Here is a 21,428-nt window from a genome sequence, read left to right on the forward strand (position 1 = left end):
ATTTATTTTTTTAACTTTATTTTTTATTTTTTAAAATTTACATCCAAATTAGTTAGCATATAGTGAAGCAATGATTTCAGGAGTAGATTCCTTAGTGCCTCTTACCCATTTAGCCCATCCCCCCTCCCATAACCCCTCCAGTAACCCTCTGTTTGTTCTCCATATTTAAGTCTCTTAGGTTTTGTCCTCCTCCCTGTTTTTATATTATGTTTCCCTTTCCTTAGGTTCATCTGTTTTGTCCCTTAAAGTCCTCATATGAGTGAAGTCACAAGATCTTTGTCTTTCTCTGACTGATTAATTTCACTTAGCATAATACCCTCCAGTTCCATCCACGTAGTTGCAAATGGCAAGATTTCATCCTTTTTGATTGCCGAGTAATACTCCATCGTATATGTATACCACATCTTCTTTATCCAGTCATCCATCGATGGACATTTGGGCTCTTTCCACACTTTGGCTATTGTTGATGGTGCTGCTATAAACATGGGGGTGCATGTGTCCCTTCAAAACAGCACACCTGTATCCTGTGGATAAATGCCTAGTAGCGCAATTGCTGGGTCGTGGGGTAGATCTATTTTTAGTTTCTTGAGGAACCTCCATACTGTTTTCCAGAGTGGCTGCACCAGCTTGCATTCCCACCAACAACGCAAAAGAGATCCTCTTTCTCCACATCCTCGCCAACATTTGTTGTTGCCTGAGTTGTTAAAGTTAGCCATTCTGACAGGTGTGAGGTGGTATCTCATTGTGGTTTCGATTTGTATTTCCCTGAGGATGAGTGATGTTGAGCATGTTTTCATGTGTCGGTTGGCCATCTGGATGTCTTCTTTGGAGAAGTGTCTATTCATGTCTTTTGCCCATTTCTTCACTGGATTATTTGGGGGTTTTTTTTGGGTGTTGAGTTTGATAACTTCTTTGTATATTTTGGATACTAACCCTTTATCTGATATGTCATTTGCAAATATCTTCTCCCATTCTGTCGGTTGCCTTTTAGTTTTGCTGATTGTTTCCTTTGCTGTGCAGAAGCTTTTCATTTTGATGAGGTCCCAGTAGTTCATTTTTACTTTCGTTTCCCTTGCCTCTGGAGATGTGTTGAGTAAGAAGTTGCTGCAGCCAAGATCAAAGAGGTTTTTGCCTGCTTTCTCCTTGAGGATTTTGATGGCTTTCTGTCTTACATTTAGGTCTTCCATCCATTTTGAGTTTATTTTTGTATATGGTGTAAGAAAGTGATCCAGGTTCATTTTTCTGCATGTCGCTGTCCAGTTTTCCCAGCACCACTTGCTGAAGAGACTGTCTTTATTCCATTGGATATTCTTTCCTGCTTTGTCAAAGATTAGTTGGCCATACGTTTGTGGGTCCATTTCTGGGTTCTCTATTCTATTCCATTGATCTGAGTGTCTGTTCTTGTGCCAGTACACAGATGATAAATATTTAGGAGATACGGCTGTATTGGTGGGGTGGGGATGGGGTGAAGGAGAGGGAGAATAACAGCAGTTGCCCAATAAATATTTGTTGAAAAGATGGTTTTATGGTAGTGGTGCTATTATCTGAGAAAGAATGGGAGGGACAGTTTTGGGGGTAGAGGGTGAATCATTTTTGATGGTTTTTGAAACAGTTCAGAGATGTCTATCGAACAGCTGCCTGAAGACGTCCCTTAGGCAGGTGGAAGTAGGAGAGAAGGACTGAAGTTTATCAAATGACAGTCGCACGTGAGGAGTGAGTGGGTGAGATTCTGTGAGGGTGGGTAGCCTGATAGGTAACCAGCCAGTATCTCCCCCAAGCCCACAGCGCCAGGCGTGGTGTGAGCAAGGTTGCCAGCGGTGGGTTCATGGCGGCAGGGGGCGCACTCGGATTCAAGGACATGAAAGGGGAGGCTGTTGAGGCTCCCAGAGCCCTGGAATAAGCCAGCTCCCAAAGCGAGCCGAGGGAGACCAAGCTGAATCTGGGGGAGCCCGAGGGTCCTCAGAGATCGGGCTGGCAACTCCGATCCGGAAAACTCATCTGGGCTGCTGAACCTCCCCAGTGCCGGGGCTCCATCCCCCTGCCCTAGCAGTCCTGGGGACAGGTCCAGCTCTGATCAGACTGAAAGCCTAAGTCCTCCCCACTCCACGCGCTTTCCCCGAGGCGCTGCCCGCCGCGTCACCAGAGAGGGCCCTTAAAGGAGACGTCCGGGAATGGGGCGTAAGGGGGTGGTGGCGGCGCAGGACAATGGGGATGGGATGGGCAACTCTGGGTAGGGGTCCCCAAGGGGACCAAGGACAGCAGGAACGGGTGGGCGAGGGATCAGTGGATGGGAGAAAACCGTCCTAGGGTATAGACAAGCCCCAAACTCCCACCTAGGGATCCCCCAAGAGCATATTCTAGGGATCGGGCAGATGGCACCCAGAAGGGTCGATGAATCAGGAGAGCAGGGAAGAGGCATAGCACGCCTGCACAGGAGTCCGGGGATCCGGGATGTGCAGACAGCGCCTGGATGGAGAACACTGGGGACAGGAGAGCGAGAAATCAGAACACAAAGCCCGAGGCAGCCGGGGATGGCAGCGTTGCGTGGGAGAGGCAATGGAGACGGCAGGAGCGAACGACCCACACGGAGCCAGGGCATCGGGACGTGGCGCCCAGGACAGAGGGGAAGCTGGGGACTATGTAGCGGGCTGGAGTAGAACGGAGTGTAAGAGCCCAGCTGGGTGTGCGAGGGAGGCAGGCATGCAGTCCACCAGAACATCCACAGAGGGGACCGAACCCAGGGTCAGAGCTTCGGAGTAAGGCTCTAGAGAGACGCTGGGGCAATGCCCCGGGGAATTCCCAGCCCGGCTGTTACTCCAGTTTAAGGCAGCAGTAGCGGTAGAGGCAACCCACCGCTGCCCCCGGCAACCCCCCCCCCACCCCCCCAGCTCTCTTGTTTGTCTCTCAAGTCCGGCCGGAACCGGCTTCTGCTCGCCGCCGGGCGGGCGGGTAGCTGCTGATTGGCCAATGCCTGTTTCCAGCCCCCACTCAGCCAATCAGCGTGCGACAGTGTTTTCGTCTTGGGGTCGAAATAAAAGCTCTGGAATAAAAGGAGGCAGAAAAGGCGCCGGCCGGGCCCGATACACGCCAGTAGAAGCCGGGTGAGCTGGATCTTGGGGATCTGGGAGAAGGTGCTAGGGGGACAGAAAGCGCACGAATAGGGGCATAGGGAGAAGATGTATAACTATGAGAGGAAACAGATTGGATGAAGGTCTGCCAGGGAAGAGATGACGAATGGAGGAGGCAGCTCGGAGATGGAGGGACGGGGGGTCCGCTTCCATGGGAACAGACTAAATGGCGCGGAAGCAGCCGGAATGGGGGTCGTGCAGGTGGCTCGCGCCGCCGGTTTGAACCGGCTTCGCCTCTCCCATGCGGGGTTCGCGTGGCCGCAGCGCCTAGCGACCTAGACAGCGGCCAATGGCGCAGCAGTTCCTAGCCGTCCAGCCTATGAGCGGGCCGGGGGCGGGCCGTTCCGGATTCCCTGCGCTGATCTTGTGGTTGAAGGAACCAGCTCTGGGGAAGGGTCTCGAGTGCGGGCGGGAGGGCGCCTGTCAGGGTCCCAGGGAGTGGCAGTCCTCAGGTATGGCCCTGCCCAGGTATCCGGACCCGAAGGTGCCTCCCCTGACAGTCCCCAAGCTATGTCAGTCCTGCGGAGAGCCAGGATTAATTCCACGTCCCTGAGCATGCGTTAGTCCCTCCTGTTTTCATGCTTCAGGTTTCCTCGGGATGAGCCAAGGGAGAGGTCTCCCTGCCTGGCCGGGGCCGCTGTCCCGTAGCTGAGGGCAGACGTACGAGCCAGCCGCGGACAGGTTGGCCTGGGACCCAGGCAGGGCTGGGGCTTCCTTCGCTGTGCGCACCCACGGTCCGGGCCGCGGAGGGGTGACAAGCTGCGCGCGCTGCGGCAGCGGCCCGGGTTGGCCACACAGGCTGGGCAGGGCCGGGCGCTGACGCTGACGCTGACTGGGGTCTGTGTGCAGGTGGCTGCAGAGCCGGAGCAGGGCCGCCGCGCCGCGCCATGGCGCCCACCCTGGCCACTGCCCATCGGCGCCGCTGGTGGATGGCCTGCACAGCCGTGTTGGAAAACCTCCTCTTCTCGGCAGTCCTCCTGGGCTGGGGCTCGCTGCTCATCATGCTCAAGTCGGAGGGCTTCTACTCATACCTGTGTACTGAGCCAGGTGAGACGGGCGTCTCGGGCTCGGGGTGGTTCCCGGAGTGGGAGCTTTGGGAGAGGGCGAGATGGCAGTGAGGACCCGGCCCGCAATACCGCCTCGCTGCGCAGCGCCTCCCATTTAGCAGAAGCCCCATTTGATCGTCCGCCAGCTCAGCTGGGTACATATCATTGTCCCTGTTTTGTGGGTGAAGAAACTGAGGCTCAGACAGATCTGCTGACTTGTCCAAGGCCACACAGTTGAGGACTCTGGTAGTTCCAGAACCTCCAGGTCCGGGATGTTCTTTCTGCCACCTAGGAACCTTGCTGGATTTCTCTCCTCCTCGTGTCTGGCGTATCACTTGACTTGAACTAAATATGTTGCTCTCTGACTGTGAGAAAGAGGAACTCCTGACTCAATGGTTGGGGTGCAGCAAGAGAGAGAGGAAGTGGCTTGGCCTCCACCCCATCGAAGTTTCATCTAGAATCTAGATGTTTTTTAGGCCATTATGGAGTCTCTTAAGGGCATGTCAGCTACAATTTCTTGTCTGTTTTTGCTGCTTTATGATTTTCCAAAGGACATTTCTCCCACAGGCCATGAGAATGTCTCTGTGGCCTTCTATCTGCCTATCATGGTAGGGGAAGGCAAGGGGAGTATTTAAGGATATAACACTAGTTCTGTCCTCTCCCTTTGCTGCATCATTGGTGTTGCTGACGCAGGTTGAGGATGCTTGTCTACAAGGAGTGTAACCCCCACTCCTACCCTCACATGCCCCCTGACCCCGTTTAAGGATCCTAATTGCTATAGGCCAGTAGATTAAGCCAAGAAGTGGGACCCAAGTCCCCACCTCTACCCTGGATCCCCTTTCTTAGGTAACCTTGATAGGAAATGTTTCCCTCTGCCCTCCTGTTGTCCCCAACAGGGGCTATCTAATAGTTGAACTCCGGAATATCTCTTCCCAGGTCCTTTGTCAGCCAACCCCTGTGCGAGTCCCCTTAAAGGGAGATAGCTTAAGTCTGTCCCTCTGAATCACACCGCTGGCATGCCTTTTCTTCCTAGAGTTCTAAATTGGGGGGGAGAGAAAACTTTGGACCAGCTCACGCTGCCTGGAACCCCATGTAGAAACCTCCTTGTTTCGGGACGCCTGGGTGGCTCAGTCGGTTAGACGTCCGACTTCGGCCCAGGTCACGATCTCGCGGTCCGTGAGTTCGAGCCCCGCGTCGGGCTCTGGGCTGATGGCTCAGAGCCTGGAGCCTGCTTCTGATTCTGTGTCTCCCTCTCTCTCTGCCCCTCCCCCGTTCATGCTCTGTCTCACTCTGTCTCAAAAATGAATAAACGTTAAAAAAAAATTTAAAAAAAAAAAAAAGAAACCTCCTTGTTTCCCTCTCCTGACAGTCCCAGGAGATCCCCAAGTGTTTCAGTCTCTAGGCAAGCTTTGCGGGACAAGTTTAGAGCAGGAGAAATGGAGGAGATGTAGAGGCCACCTGGGAGAGAGGACAGAGAGTATGTCATTTATAACCTTTAGCCTTTAGCTACTCAGAAATATTTCCAATAGCCTAAAGGTTCTTGGCAGAACTTTCCCCACATCAGCAAGAAATCTTGGGAGATGGGAGAGTCATTCAGACCTTGTTCCTTGAACGAGCTTTCTGCTTTGCCCAAGAGATGTTAGCAGATTAAGGACTATCTGGAAGGAGCAGGTTGGAGTGTTTGGCTCCTCCCCCGCCCTCCTGCTTTAGATCATGACCCTTCCTGCTTGCCTCTTTGATGGATTCTTTCAAGGTACGGCGGCGAGGGTTTTAAGAACAGCAAGAAACATCATCATCCCCAGATGAAGCTTTTAGCGTCTCGTCCAGACTGAGGGACTGTTGTGGTCGATTTTTTTTTTGTTTTTTTTGGACCTCTTGTGGAAGGTCCGATTCTAGGGTTTTATCCCCCAGATTGTCCACTGCTTAATTATTTTATGGTATTGGCAGCATCGAGGCTGGTCATTTCATTCCTGCCTCGACCTTGGCTTCTTCCTTCGTTAAAATGGGAGGAGTCCTGGAGATTGTGCCGACACAGTGCTGAGTTGGTGTTTAAGCCCTAGAGAGGCTTGACCTGTCCCTTCTATAAAGCAAAGTGAAGGTGAAGGGTCAGGTTGTAGGTTGAACATCAACTTCTTATCCCGTGCCTTTGCTCCTGCCTTTGATTTTGTTTTTTCTGCCTACCTGGCAAACCTGCTGACCCAGCATCCTTGACGGACAGGCCTGCCGGTTCCACTTAGCTTATCTCTGGCCTCGCTGCTCCTTGCTTCTTGGAGTCCAAGTAGCCTGTTGCCTTTGGGAGCCAGGAGTCTCCTCCATGCCTAACTGGGAGTGTCTGGAGGATTTAGGGTCAAGGTTTCTGCTTAGGCCTAATATTTTCAAACTTGGTGGGTGGCTGAACTACAGAGAAGCCTTTGGGCCATTTATTGAATTAGACTGTGAAAAACATACTAGTCTACATCTGATTGAGATGCAAATTTGTCAGCTTTTGGTTGCCTTTAGGACCTTTGATTTGGTTTGTTCTCTAAAGAAAATTTGCCTGAACCTGTTGAAAGGTTCTTGGGACTCCAGCCAGAATCTCACCACAGACACGGTGTTGGGTTCCAGCATAATGAGGTGGGAGAAGGAAAGAAAATGAGCGTTTCTCTGTTGCCTCTCAGCTCTTTTTGCCTTGCCCACCAGACAGGATTGATAAGGACTGGGGGTGGGCCTTTGGGCTTTGCCTCCTGGTGTGGATAGGAAGCTGACTGGCTTCCCAGCCCAGGAAGAACAGGGCTTTTCCAGAACCGTATCCTTCTGGCCTCCGGATGGCTGTAGTACCTACCCACTCTTGACCTCTTTCTTCGTTCTCTCTGTCATCTGATGGCCCTCTTGGACAGGGTCAGATCAGGGGGCTGTTAATCTCCTCTTCATCTAACCTCCACGCTCAGTAAACATTTAATTGAGGTGCTGTGCTGGGGGTGTAGAGCAGTCCCGAGGGAGTCTGTAGTCTGCCAGCATTAAACACACAGACCATATAATTCCAAGAGGGGGTCAGAACTCCAGTGGAGAGCAAGGTGCCAGGAAGGAGAGCCACAGAGGGCACCTGGTTCAACTTGGGTGTCAGGGCCTCTCTGATGTTTAGAGGGCCAAGAGAGGTGAGTTGGGAGAGGAGGGGGCAAGGAGAGTGGGAAGGAGCCAAGGCCCATTGGGCCTAGGAGGCCACTTGGGGAAGTTGGATTTTATTTAATTAATTAATTATTAAAAAAAAATTTTTTTTAATGTTTTTATATTTTATTTTTGAGACAGAGACAGAGCATGAGCAGAGGAGGGACAGAGAGAGAGGGGGAGACACAGAATCCTAAGCAGGCTCCAGGCTCTGAGCTGTCAGCACAGAGCCTGATGTGGAGCTCAAACCCATGAACCGTGAGATTCTGACCTGAGCCGAAGTCGGACGCTCAACCGACTGAGCCACCCAGGCGCCCCGGGAAGTTGGATTTTATTCTCAAGGCAGGAAGAAGGGACAGAGGCAGAAGAGGGTGACCATCACGTTCACCTATTAGATTCTTAAAAATTGTTGAGGTCTTGCCACATTCTGGGCGTGGGGTGGGGGGGGAGGGGGCGTGGAGCCGCGGCCTCTGCCTGAGGAAGTCTCAGTGCAGCTCCTCCGTGGATACTGAGGCAGATCCCAGTTCTGTGCTCTTGACCACTGCAGTCTCTCTGCCTGTGGTGGCAGGGGAGCTGAACCCCTCACGAAACAAAGCTGGGCCCTGAAGGGGCAGAGGTGCTGCTGTCACAGCAGGGAAGCAGAGCCAGGACTGGTCCCCTGCAGGTGGGCTGAAGCTGTAGATGTGGACAAGAGACATTCCCTGTTGCTTAGAGACCCTCTTTTAACGGTCTCTGCCTCACTCAAAGGCTGCTGGCCTTTGATAGCTTTTGAAAACCCACCCTTTTACTTGTATTGCTGTGAATGTGACTGTTTCCATCCCTCCCACCCCCCACCCAGTGTATTTTGGATTAAAAAAAAAAAAAAAAGTATTCTGTAGCAACGGGTAAGGTCTAAAGGCTGGTGCCCTCGGCCTCAGGATGCATCACAGAAAGGAGCTGGCACCCTCAGCGTCCCTTCCTACCACCCCTGCCTTCCTCCTGTCCATTTCGTGACCCAGTTTCCCTCCCCCACATCCGCTGGCCCCACCTGCCGTCGTGGTGTTGCATTAAGGTTCTGTTCAGCTTGGGTTGTCTTTCAGGGAGGATCTTGGGGACGGTCCCATTCACACTAGGTGTCATTAAGAGCCACCTGGTGCTGTCCCCGACACTGTGACAGCCTTGGGCTGTCTCCATTCCCTCAGCATATTTTCTCTGAAATGCCTCTAACTCAGGTGGTACAGCATCAGCACAGCCTGAAGGTTAAAAGCAGGAACTTTGGGGTCTGGCAGCCTGGATTCAAGTTCAGCTTCCCCATAATGTACTGTCTGGGAGACCTTGGGCAAGCAACTTGCTGGTGTCCTCGTGTGGCGGGCGTCTGGGTGGGGGTGAGAGGGCACTGAGTGAAACAGAACGAATACCACTGAATACAGCAGCCAGCATACACAGGCAGTCCGGGACCGCAGCAAGGGGCTAGGCCCTGGCCTCCCCACGATGGCCCTCTGACTGTCTGTGTCCTGCCTTTTGTTTGCTCTGTGTCTGAGACTGACCTCTCACCTACATCCCCCTGTTGGACTGAGATGCTGCTTCCTGTTGCCGGATAGACTAAGGATTTGGGAGACAGACAGGAGATCCTGGGGCAGGGACCATCAGCAGGGAGGTCCAGGGGCCTGCATCCTGGGTGGAGGGCCCAGTGAACAGCCAGTCAGAGAAGGGGGCTGCTCAGAAATTTGGAGGGGTCTCCAGCCCCGTGTCCCTCGCTCCCTTAAGCATCATGCAGCCAGCTGTTCTATTCCTCATTCCCTTTGTTTCTCTGGGGCAGGGGGAGCTCCCTCTTTGACCCAGAGATGTCAGGGGAACCTGAGTGGGGTCATAGCACCCCCTTTTGTCCCCTACTTTCACTGTGCAGATTGTGTGCGAGTCTTCTGGGAGGAGGGCTGAACAGTGCAGGCATTGTTCTCTCTTCCCTGCCCCTAAGCAGCCTCGAAGCTATTTTCTCAGCACACTCGGGCCACACCAATTCCTTGCCTGTCCTCTTGATTCACCTTTCCCGGCTGGGCTGGGCCAGGCCACCCTGGCCGCCCACTGCAGAGACAGACATCTGTTTGATAAACAGGTGCAAGTGAGGTGCAGAGCAGGCCGGTTTGGAGTGAGGCCTGAGCTCTAGGCTGGGAGCAGAGGGGCACCCCAGGGCTTGACACTTCCTCTGTGCTTATCTGTTTGTGTCTTTCCTGGCCCACGGTGGCCCAGGTGAGAGCAGAGGGAGAGGAACAGCTTGGGTGTGGCTGTGTTTGGGCATCTCCTGGATCTGTGACTATTCACGTGGACTGTTTACTGCCAACAAAGCTTGTGGGCTCACGGAAGATTTAGCCCCCTCTAGGAGCAAGGGACACTTTTAAATTGCTTCATGAGCAGACGAAGAGAGGCCACTGGGACCCCCCACCCCAGGCTGATCTGTTGCTGGACATCCCTGCCTAGAGGCAGGAGGGCAGAGGGCCAGGCAGCCCTGTTGGCAGGGAATTTTTTAAGGAGAGAAAGCCGGTGGCCCAAGGTGTGTAAGGTCCCTGCTCCTGTGTGCAGTGACTGTAAGATGAAAGACGGGGGACAGATATCCTTCCCCCTGGTGTTGCCTTTCTCCTTATGAGCTTCTCTGTCTAGCCATCTCTAAATAATTCGAGATGTTTCCGTGCACATCCCCAGTTATGGCAAATCAGGGAGACTGCTTTGGGTACATTGCCTTGGGATTGATCTTCTCTCTGTTGGTGAGTATCATCATGGATTTAGGAGTCCAGCTCTGGGGAAACTGAGGGTGGACACCCTGGGGCCTCTACCCAGAGATGGTGCTGCCTGGCTCCATCAGTTCCCGGTCCAGCTCTGGCTCCCTGCCGGTAGCAGCAGATCCTGCCGTGCTCCCGAGTCCTGAGTTATTTTGTGTCATTTATTTATTTATTTATTTTTAATGTTTATTTATTTGTGAGAGAGAGAGAGGGCGCGCACATGTGTGAGCAGGGGAGGGTCAGAGAGAGACGGGACAGAGGATCTGAAGAGGGCTCTGCCAGCAGCGAGCCCGATGTGGAGTTTGAACTCACTAACCGAACCGTGCGGTCACGACCTGAGCCGAAGTCGGACGCTCAGCCGACTGAGCCATCCAGGCCATTTTGTGTCCTTCAGTGCCGTCATGGGCTCCAGACCCTGCATGGCCGCAATCAGGGTTCGCCAGCCAATGATCCTGGGCCCTGAGGGGCCTTCTGCACCCATCCAGCCTGTCACACGTGTGCTGCTTTGCCCCTATCTGCACACCAACGTGGGGATGGCCGTTGCTGTGTGGGGACCCCCGTCCTCCCGCTTCCTGTTGCTGCTGGCTGAGCTGTCACCAGAAACCAGTGCCAGCCTGTGAGGCAGCCCCGGCTCTGCAGAGGCTATCCCACAGTGGATGAGCGGCTCGGGCCCGCTGGCTAAGGCAGGGTGTGTGGTGGTTCTGACCCGGATGCTGATGGACTCAGATGATCCTGTTTGTCCTGTGTTTGGGCTGTCAACGTGGTGGGGCCTCTTTTGGAAAACTGGAAGTGGCAGAGATTGGGGGTGGGGGGAGAATCTGGCGTGCTGGGTCTTGTTTCTGTGGCTTTAGGAGGTTAGCAATGTGCCTGTCATCTCCATACGTCCCCTCTATTTTCATGGTTCCGTATGTCCTAGTTCCTTTCTTCTCTCTGGGGCCTTTTGGCTGTTGTGATCTGATTCCGTTGTTTTCATTCATTCAGTAAATAGCTACCGTACACCAGGATCTGGGTGAGGTGCTGGGGACATGGCCCCCAGCCTAACAGGCGAATAGATGCACATTCATGCTACGCACACACAGTTATGGGACCCTGCACCCAGTTACTTTGTCTGGCTCTGCCGCCACCCAGGTGCACCCTCCCAGGACTCCCATGATAGTAATAATAATAACTCATAACTATTGTTCATTGAGTACTTTCTACGGCCATGTGAGCCCCAGAGCGTTATCTGGATTTTCTCATTTATCTCCCGGGCAGACTCTAGGGGGTAGATACTGCTATTACGTTATGCCATTTTACACATAAAGAAACTGAGATAGAGTGAGATTAAGTCACTTTTCTGAGGTTATACAAGTAGGAAGTAGAGACACAAAATTGGAACCCAGAGGCCAGGTTGTAGCACCTCACCCTCAACCAGTGTGCCCCCAGCAGGGCTTGTTGGTTAGGAGGTTGGCATATAGCATGATTCACCTTAAGTGCATCCTTTTCCGTGACCCTGGGGCAGCCCTGAGAGGCCTGGGCAGGCCTTTGCAGCCCTCAGCTTTATAGCCCTGGCGCCAGAGGGCCGCAATCCGGAGTCAGGCAGTTATCTGGAGAGAGGTGTTTCCTTGACTCTCCCGGTGTGACCTCGCATCTAATCAGAGGCTGCTCCTCGTGGGATTAGTCAGCATCTCTTAACTAGCAGTCAGGGAGGGAGGGCTTCTGTGCCGCCTTCCGGCCTGCACTCCACCCTCCAGCCCTCAGCTGCTCCATTGCTTCTTCCTCCCTAGTTTTTGTTGTCTTGGTGCTGGGTGGATTTTGGAGAGGCGGTTAAGGGCTGAGATTGCAGCTCAAGATTGTGGCCACAGGGGACAGCAACACTTGACCCCAGCAAGAAAAATAAGAAAGGTGAACCTCAACGAGTGAAAGCAAGTAACTTGGGACTGTTTTAAAAAAAATCTTTCCTGGGGTGCCTGGGTGGCTCAGTCAGTTGAGCGACCGACTTCGGCTCAGGTCATGATCTCACGGTTTGTGAGTTCGAGTCCCGCGTTGGGCTCTGTGCTGACAGCTCAGAGCCTGGAGCCTGCTTCTGATTCTGTGTCTCCCTCTCTCTCTGTCCCTCCCCTGCTCATGCTCTGTCTCTGTCTCAGAAATAAATAAATATATAAAAAAAAAAATTAAAAAAAAAATCTTTCCTGGGGTGCCTGGGTGGCTCAGTCAGTTAAGCGTTCGACTTCGGCTCAGGTCATCATCTCACGGTTTGGGGGTTTGAGCCCCGCATCAGGCTCTGTGCCGACAGCTCAGAGCATGGAGCCTGCTTTAGATTCTGTGTCTCCCTCTCTCTCTGACCCTCCTCCGCTCACTCTCTGTCTTTCTCTGTCTCTCAAAAATGAATAAACATTAACACATATGTTTTTTTTAATTGAAAAAATAAAAAAAACCTTTCCCAGGGATTCTGTGACACAGTATGTGTGGTGGTCGATGCTGTGAAAATACCCGGGGGAGGTAGCAGGTGTAGGTATGAGAAGTCTCCTGTACTTAGCAGTAAAGGAGACCCGCTCACTCTTCCCTTTGGTTGACCGAGGAGAACCGGAGTGTTGCGGTGAGACCAGCAGCCTGTGCTTGCCAAGTGATCTAGGATCGACCGCCTACATACTGGCTGCTGTCCGTTTCCAGGGACAGAGCTGCTGAGGAGGTTTTAGCCCACCTGCGGCCCCACAGCCTACACTGGGTCCTGAGGCCTATTCTTCCAGAGCATAGGTTACTCTAGAATGGGACTCCCAAGCTGGGGCTTGTGTGTTTCAAGGGACACATAAAACTCCTCAAACTGTGGACAAGACTTCACATGCATTTTCTGAGGAGCAGGAGTAGAGCCTCCTCCGTTGGATTCTCCAAAGGGTTTGTGCCCTCCACAAAAGACCAGGGCCTCCACCTTATCGCTCCAGGGGGCTTGGGCCAGATGGACAGCCACACCTGCTGTGGGGGAGCCAGAGCCAGCCCTGACATTTCCAGTGGGGTCTGAATGTGCGTTTGCCCTCTGATCTTTGGGAATCCTGGCCTCAACCCTGTGGTCAAGTTTCCCTCCTTCTGCACACACAGAGAATGTCACCAACGGCACAGTGGGGGACACGGAAGAGCTGGAGCACGAGGAGGTCAGCTGGATGAATGGCTGGCTCAGCTGCAAGGCCCAGGATGAGATGCTAAATTTAGCCTTCACCGTAGGCTCCTTCCTGCTCAGCGCCATCACCCTACCTCTAGGCATCGTCATGGACAAGTATGGCCCGAGGAAGCTCAGGCTGCTGGGCAGGTCAGTGCAGGAGTTGGGGGTGGGCAGGTGGGACTCCTGGGGCTGAGGTCCCCACTGTAGGGAATCCTTGTACCTGCTATCAGATGCACGGTGGACCTCCCTAAATGCCCACCCGGAGTGGGCTTCCTACTCATTCCACCACCAAATCAGTAGGTCCTGTGATCCTTGAGACATGCCAGTACTGCATAAAAAAGGATCAGGGCCCCAGGCCCGCCTGGGAGGGTTTGGAGTTGCTTATCATTAAGAACACTGGTTTCTACCATCTTTTTGACCTCTCCCATCAGAAAAAAAGATTTTGAACGTGTACGTCCAATATAAGCATGGAATTATCAATTATATACACATATGCCATTTTTAATGTTTTATGTGCTTTATGATGCATGTACAAAAAGTGTCAATTAAAGTGGCTAAGATTAAAAATAATAAAATAGTTTCTTTTTTTAAAAATTGCAAAAAAAAAAAAAAAAATCACTGAATTCCAGTCCTGAAACCAGTATTGCACTGTATGTTAGCTAGCTAAAATTGAAATTTAAAAAAATTTTGAAAAAAGAAAAAAAAAGCGATAAAGCAGAAGTCCTCCTGTTTCCATCACCCCCCGGCACCACAGTGGTTCATCTTGTGCACTTCCTGATATGGTCCGTAAAGCTCCAGTCTGCCAGACTCAGGGTCAGTCCACCAAGAAGCTAGCCCTCTCAGGCCAGCATCCTCCCCAGACCAGGACCACTGGGAACGATCACATGCAGGGCAGTGGTTTGCAACGGGTGAGGCCTGTGACCGTGAAGGGCATGGGTAGGGGATCAGTTTCACTCATTCTTTGGAGCTTGAGAGGCCTCTGTCCCCAGGATGGAGCCAGGCAGCCAGGACTCAGAAACTGCCATTATCTCCCTCACGCTCAGTGCGGTTCTGTTCCTCCCCTGGCGCAACGGGCAGAGGAACCTGGAGAATGGATTGTGCTCTCTCTCACTTCAGAGCTTTGGCCTCTCCAGTCTGAGGATGGGAGGGGAAGGCACAGGGGACAGTGGTATTTACCAGATCTGCCTTCGGGCCTTGAATTGCAGTTTAAGATACCTCCTAGCTATGAGACTTTTGAGAATGTAGTTTGTTTATTTCTTTCTTTTTGTTTAGTTTTCTTCATGAGTAAAATGGAGCCAATTATACTCCTTAGAAATGTTAAATTAAATGAGAGAATGTATATGCATTTTCTGAAAACATCTGACCTATAGTAAATACTTCCAAATAACACTATTTACAACAATAATAAATAACGTACTATTTCTGCTTGGTTTTAGTGCCTGCTTTGCTGTCTCCTGCTTGCTGATTGCATATGGAGCAAGTAACCCAAACTGTGAGTATGCTTTTCCTCTACTCTTTGGTCAGGGACTGGGGAGAGAGTGCCCAGAGGTGCTCACAGGTCCATCTGCTCTAGGAAGCCATGCCAGGCCTTACTGCTCAAATTAGAGGGGATGCCTGTTAGGCCTTCACGCAGTTACTTATCTCAAACGGGTGGCTGGGTAAGACAGCAGTCCCCCAGACAGACGTCTGAGAGAAGCTCCTGGGGTGTACCGTGCTCCCATCTCATCACAAGTCAAGCCAGTCCCTGATGGCCTCATTGATGCCAACCCCAGACAAGTTCTAAGAACCAGGCTAGCTGAGGGGTGTGTCCAGAAGTTGGGAGCTGAGTCCCCTGAGGCAGCCTAGGCCAGCACTGTGAAGTTGGCTTAAAAGCTGGGGCATCTAGGGGGCGCCTGGGTGGCTCAGTCGGTTAAGCGTCCGACTTTGGCTCAAGTCACCATCTCATGGTTCGTGGGTTCGAGCCCTGCTTCAGGCTGGGTGCTGACAGCTCAGATCCTGGAGCCTGCTTTGGATTCTGTGTCTCCCTCTCTCTCTGCCCCTCCCCTGCTCACACTCTGCCTGTCTCTCTCTCAATTAAAAAAAAAAAATTAAAAAAAAAAAAAAAGAAGCTGGGACACCTGACTGGCTCAGTCAGAAGAGCGTGCAACTCTTGATCTCAGGTAGTGAGTTCAAGCCTCATGTTGGGCATAGAGCCTACATTTTTAAAAAATGGCTTAGAATCCAACTGGTCCCCAACCCTGTTTAGGTGGAGCTGTTGCTTCAAAGACTTTCAGAACAAACACCAAAATAGAACTTGGGTTTCATCGGGGCGCCTGGGTGGCGCAGTCGGTTAAGCGTCCGACTTCAGCCAGGTCACGATCTCGCGGTCCGTGAGTTCGAGCCCCGCGTCGGGCTCTGGGCTGATGGCCCGGAGCCTGGAGCCTGTTTCTGATTCTGTGTCTCCCTCTCTCTCTGCCCCTCCCCAGTTCATGCTCTGTCTCTCTCTGTCCCAAAAATAAAATAAAAAACGTTGAAAAAAAAAAAATTAAAAAAAAAAAAAAAAAGAACTTGGGTTTCATCAAAATCTTAGCTGGGCTCATCTACTGATTTTTGAAGACCCGTATTTTTGGTTTCGGTGAAGCAGCTTCTTTGGGCCTCTGGCTTGCTCTAAGGTTAATGGAGAAAGGAGGGGGTGGCGTCAGACCTTTAGCAGGAGTCCAAGTCCTGTAAAATCAAAGAGGAGGGTGGTGAGGAGGAAGAGGCTGTTCCAGCTCCCCCTCCCCGGGTGTCTGGCGCTAGCCCCCGATGGCCCGTCGTCCATTCTGCTTGCTCTCTGCGAGGCAGTGGGCCAGGCCTCCCTGAAGCTCAGCCGTGGTTCCCGGCTGATGAGCCTTCTGTTTCCTTCCAGCTCTGTCTGTGCTCATCTTTATCGCCCTGTCTCTGAATGGCTTTGGTGGGATGTGCATGACTTTCACCTCGTTAACAGTAAGTATTGATTTTTTAAAGCTCTCTCGTTTGGTCATCTCCTTGTGAATCTGAGGCAGCTTTTGTTGGCTTCAGTTGCCCTGCTTTCCGTTGGCCTACCTGCGCCTGGACATCCCAAGCAGGAGAGGCTGCTGGTGATGAAGCGGCCTAGCAGCAAAGCCAGTCATGGCCTCCCGGGCTGGGAGGTTCCGGAGGCGGGCCCGAAGGCAGCAGAGCACGGCTCTCAGAGTGAGCCCATCCCCTGCCTTCTGATCTTGGCTTAGGTACCCAGGAAGCCACCTCACTAGCCACGTACCCAGAGAAGACAGGAGCAGGAGGGAAAAAAGCTGCTGCCCACTTTCTTTCCTCTTCTTTTCCATGGCAACTCTGGCTAATAGTGCACTCTAGAAACAATCCTCCCTTGGAATCTCCTCGCCCTTCACCATTGCCTTTGTCCAGAATGGAATGGAAAGCTCAGGGGAGTACCCGGCTGCGTCTCTTCTTGGTTTTCTACATGCCAGGGCACAGCGAGCCGACCTGAGGAGGGAGATGTTTTCTTGGGATGCTTGAGCACCTACCTTACCTATAGCAGTAGAACACCACAGAATGTGTTTCTTTTTGAGGTGAGAGTGGTTGCAGGAAGGTCCAGGTTGAAAGAAAGAGAGTCAAAGAAGGCCAAAAATGTCTTCCCCAGGAAGACGAAGGGAGCTTTCTGCAGGCTTGCCCTTCAGAGCTGGGTGATGGGAAAGAAGTGAGAATACTACGTTTCTCAGAGAGATTTCCACCCGACAGCAAAGTCTGGCTTGCCTTAGTTTCCCCTTGAAAAACTTATATGATGTAATATCTACTGTTGCCATTCGCAGGGCACTCTGGTTTCTGATTTCCCTTTCTACTAGTGAGTCGAGTCATGCTATTGAGGGGCCCTGGGACTGCTGGTCTTCTTGGAAGGAGCTTAAATAGGTAGCTGGCATCTCCATGACCCCTCTACCTGCAGGCTGTGAGCCCATGGCCAGGCCCAGCCCAGGGCCTATCCTGTTCACTTTGCCTTATTAACTTTGTCCTGGTGGGAAGGGGTAACCGTCTGGTGGAGGCACATGGAAATGGGGAGTTCAGAGAGATCTGTGTTGTGTGAGAAGGGCACAGCACAGGGCTGTGTATGTGGGATGCTCAGGGTGTGGGTGATAACTCGGGTGTGGGTGACAGGCACAAATCTGGGAACTCTGCTTGCCTTGCCCTCTGTGACAGGAGGGAGATTTACTCTGTACTCTTTTGTGCATTTTTATTTCTGTTTTTTTTTAACCAGGTAGATTTTTTTGTTTTTAATGGATATATCCCTCTTTCTCTCAAATTCTCAGGGGAAAATAGATACCAAAACTATAAGAAATATATCAAAAGTGTCCAAAGTACACAAGTCCCACTAAGTTGTGTAAATTGTGAAACAAGAGTCATGGTTCTGTTTGTTCTTTGACAGAGTGAAAATGACCAACTTTTTTTTATCAACATGAAAATTAAAAACCTGGCATCATCTCCATTACTTAAGTCAGGCTGTGCCTATGTTATGGCAGTTCTGAGTTTTGGGATAAAAACAAAAGATGGGCCTTGAACATCAGTAGTTTATGCTCTGAGACAGAGAAGGGTGCTCTATTGTAATCAAGCATAAGACACATGGATAAAGACGACCACACCATGAATCACCTTTAAGAAAGCCTTTAGGGGCACCTGGCTGGCTCAGTTGGTAGAACATGTGACTCTTGATCTCGGGGTCATTAGTTTGAGCCCCAGGTTGGAGGTAGAGATTACTTAAAACAAAAAAAAAAGAAAAACCTTTAAAATGAGCTTGTGGTTGTTATCAAGGAACATTTAGGGGAGGCTAGTAGGCTTATAAGGATTTATTTTCTGAATGTTTTTTATGATTATAAACAAAAATGTTTTTATGTTAACAAGTCAATATTTTAAGGGCACCTGGATGGTTCAGTTGGTTGAGCATCGACTTTGGCTCAGGTCATGATCTCGTGGTTCGTGAGTTCAAGCCCTGAGTCAGGCTCTGTGCTGACAGCTTGGAGCCTGGAGCCTGCTTCGGATCCTGTGTCTTCCTCTCTTTCTGCCCCTCCCCCACTTGTGCTCAATCTCCCCCCCCCCCCCAAAAAAAAAATAAACATTAAAAAAATTTTTTTAAGTCAATATTTTGGAAATATATACTGTAAAATTCTCTAAGTACACCTTCATCAGTTTAGACTATATCTTTTCAGTATTTAAAAAAAATCTGTGCCTGGGTGGCTCAACTGGTTGAGCATCCAACTCTGTTTTGGCTCAGATCATGATCCCAGAGTTGTGCGATCGAGTCCTGCCTCTGGCTCAGCACTGAGCATGGAGCCTGCTTGAGATTCTCTCTCTGTCTCTGCCCCTCCCCTGCTTGCGCACGCACTCTCTTATAGATAAACAAACAAATCTGTATATACCCGTGTTATTTTTTTAAAAAGGCTGGTACAGCTTGCCTTTTTCAGTTAATATATCTTTCACATGTTTTTCTGCTGGCACTTAGAAATCTGCCTTATTGTTTTAAACTTTAGAGATCTACTCATTGTGAAATAGTGCTATATTATTGTGTAATATAGATGTACCATGATTTATTTAACCAGTTTCCTGCTAATGGACACTTGGGTTGGTCCCCAGTATTTCTAAACTTTTTTTTTTTTTAATGTTGTTATTTATTTTTGAGAGAGAGAGAGAGAGAGGGAGAGAGACAGAGCTCGAGAGGGAGACACAGAATCCGAAGCAGGCTCCAGGCTCCGAGCTGTCAGCACAGAGCCCGACGCGGGGCTCAAACTCACAAACCGCGAGATCATGACCTGAGCCAAAGTCGGATGCTTAACCGACAGAGCCACCCAGGCGCCCCAGGTCCCCAGTCTTCCTGATTTATGATGATTCTAAGGTGCACACCCCCGTACGTATATTTCTGTAAAATAAACTCCCAGAAGTGGGATTGCTGGTCTTCCCCATACTGGTTCTGGTGGACCACCAGGAGTAAGAGTGGCCCTTTCTCCACACCCCTTCCTGTGCCCTGTTATTAGTCTTTTAAACATTAGCCAGTCTGATCTGGTGAAAATGATATACCATGATTTTTTTTAATTTGCCTTTAATTGTTTACGAGGCAGAACATCTTTCCACCTCTTTTTTTGTGGTCTTTTGTATTCTGTGAATTGCTTCTTTGTGCGATTTGTCTGTTTTTCTACAGGGTTGTTGATCTTTTTTAAGTGTTTTGTAAGAGCTCTTTTGTATATAAAAAAAATTAGCTCTCTTTTTGGAGTGAGCAAGGGATCTTCCCCTAGGGTTTTGAGGCCTCTGGGTGATCATGAATAAACTTAAGGAGGACTGTACACCCCCTTAAAGTTGTATGCAAGCAAATTGTGTGTGCGTTTCTCTGCGGGAGGGTCTGTTGCCCTCATCAGCCTCTAACAGGTCTGTGTGTTAACACAGACCAAAAGCACTCACAGTCCAAAAGCACTGTAGCAGGAGCACTCCCATTGGCTCCTCACCCGCCCACTGGGAGGTCAAAGGTACATAGGATACATAGTGACCAGGCAAGAAAACCATCTGATTGTTACTTAAAGCGTTTGGTTAGCAGCTGTCTGTTTAAGGGAGGCTGGTGGCTTGTCTCCTAAGGTCTCCATTCTTGTGTCTAGAGCAGGGGTTAGCACACTGCTGCCCCTAGGCCAAATCCAGACCGCTGGTGGGTGTGGGGCAACCGATCAGGTAGAGGCCAGGTGGAAGCCGGAGGCGAGGGCAGTGAAAGAATTCACCCAAGGCAGAACAAAGGAGATGGGAGTTTATTGAATACACTGCAAGGGAGCGGTGGGTGAACAGCCAAGGAGAGACATCTGCCAGGAGGCAGTGGTGGGGGGCTGTAGTTAAGGTGGGGAGTGAGGAGTTATGGGAATGTATGCTCCTTCTTCGGCACCTGTGCCCAGTTGTAAGTGGCCCATTGGTCAGCTGGGAGTTATGGCTATTTTGAGGTGGGTCACCTAATGGGCCTGTTTGTACTCAGCCCAGTGGTCACCGTGCGCCCTTTTCCCTTACTCAGGTTTCCATTGCTCAAGCCTGTTGCCTAAAAGAGGCCTCTACAGTGTGGGGTGCAGATTGTAAACAAAGTTTTTATTGGAACATAGCTGTGCCCACTTGTTTACTATTGTCCGTGGCTGCCTTTGTGCTGTAGGGGCAGAGTGAGGGAGTTGTACAGAGACTATATGGCCTGCAAAACCTAAAATATATACTGTCGGGCGCTTTACAAGCTTTGGTGCAGGGCGCCAAGAAGCTGCTCAGTTACTATTCCTTGTCAGAAGGCAGGTGCTGCCCTCACCCCCTCATCCCCTCACCCCCATCCTACTGATCCCCCTCCTAGGTACATGGGCCAACTCCCTAAGCACTTTCTAAGTCATTCCCCGCCTCCACCACTGCCCCTGGCCCGAGGGATCTCAGTGGGCATTCTCTTGTCCCATGTGGTCTCAGATGGGGGCTCTCGTGGCTGTCCTTTCCAGAATAGACCCCAAAAGGGGAATGAGAAGCAGGTCAGTGAGGACAGAGCCAGAGCTCTTGGGCAATGTTTTAGGGCTGGCCGAGGCTTCTGCTGAGCAGAGCTCAATCTCTTTCTGACACAGCCCAGGCCTTTAAAAAGCAGAACTGCCAAGATTGCCCCCCAAAGATGCCAAGCTAGCAGCACAACGGCACTTTCTGTTTTGTCTCCCACCCATGTTCTAATCTGGGGGACAAAGGAGTCTTTAGGGTCGCCTTTAGGAACTTCCTAAATCAAATCTCCTATCACTTCTTTGGGGCCGTGGATAATCACTCTGTGATAACCTGGGAATTTGGGGGAATGTGTTGTCATAGAAATGCTAATTTGGGGACTTTCTGAGTTCTAAGAAGTTTTGTGTAGTATGGGCTGTGGTATAAATAAAAATGACCAGGGGCTGTGAGCCGTCACCCCATTGGTGGAGAAGAGGCCCCAAAGTTGGCAAAATGCCTTTTCCCCACAGGCCAGGGCGAGATGGTCAATAGTGCCTGAGAGGCCTGTACTCCTGAGTGATCCTTCCTTCCAGAGCGGAGGCTCCAAAGGGCAAGACTGAAATACCATGCCCGTGGGCTGCCGACAACCAGAACTGACTTTCCTGGGTCCCCACAGCAGAGGGCCTGAACCTCGTGACATCCTCAGGGGAGGGTGAGGTCATTCCATGGGAACAGAGCACTCCCCGAGGTGCAGAGCCCAGCCTTCCCGCTGGACATC

General features: G+C 51.2%; 1 protein-coding gene across 9 annotated transcripts in view; it reads left to right on the forward strand.

The window, feature by feature from the left end:
- The first annotated feature begins 2,155 nt into the window (after positions 1-2,155).
- SLC43A2 (solute carrier family 43 member 2) overlaps positions 2,156-21,428 on the forward strand; it is a 40,839-nt gene continuing 21,566 nt past the window's right edge. Inside the window, exons 1-6 of one of the 9 annotated variants that reach the window (XM_042914662.1) lie at positions 2,156-2,665; positions 2,982-3,101; positions 3,716-4,175; positions 13,147-13,354; positions 14,644-14,699; positions 16,095-16,171. In XM_042914662.1, the coding sequence (XP_042770596.1) occupies positions 4,016-4,175; positions 13,147-13,354; positions 14,644-14,699; positions 16,095-16,171 (501 nt within the window). In that variant the 5' untranslated portion in view covers positions 2,156-2,665; positions 2,982-3,101; positions 3,716-4,015. Of the gene's footprint in view, positions 2,666-2,974; positions 3,102-3,221; positions 4,176-13,146; positions 13,355-14,643; positions 14,700-16,094; positions 16,172-21,428 lie in introns of those variants that run through there. The other 8 variants (XM_042914660.1, XM_042914661.1, XM_042914657.1 and 5 more) reach the window with 8 other exon arrangements.

This window comes from Panthera leo, chromosome E1 (genome assembly GCF_018350215.1).
Source record: "Panthera leo isolate Ple1 chromosome E1, P.leo_Ple1_pat1.1, whole genome shotgun sequence".
NCBI lineage: Eukaryota > Metazoa > Chordata > Mammalia > Carnivora > Felidae > Panthera > Panthera leo.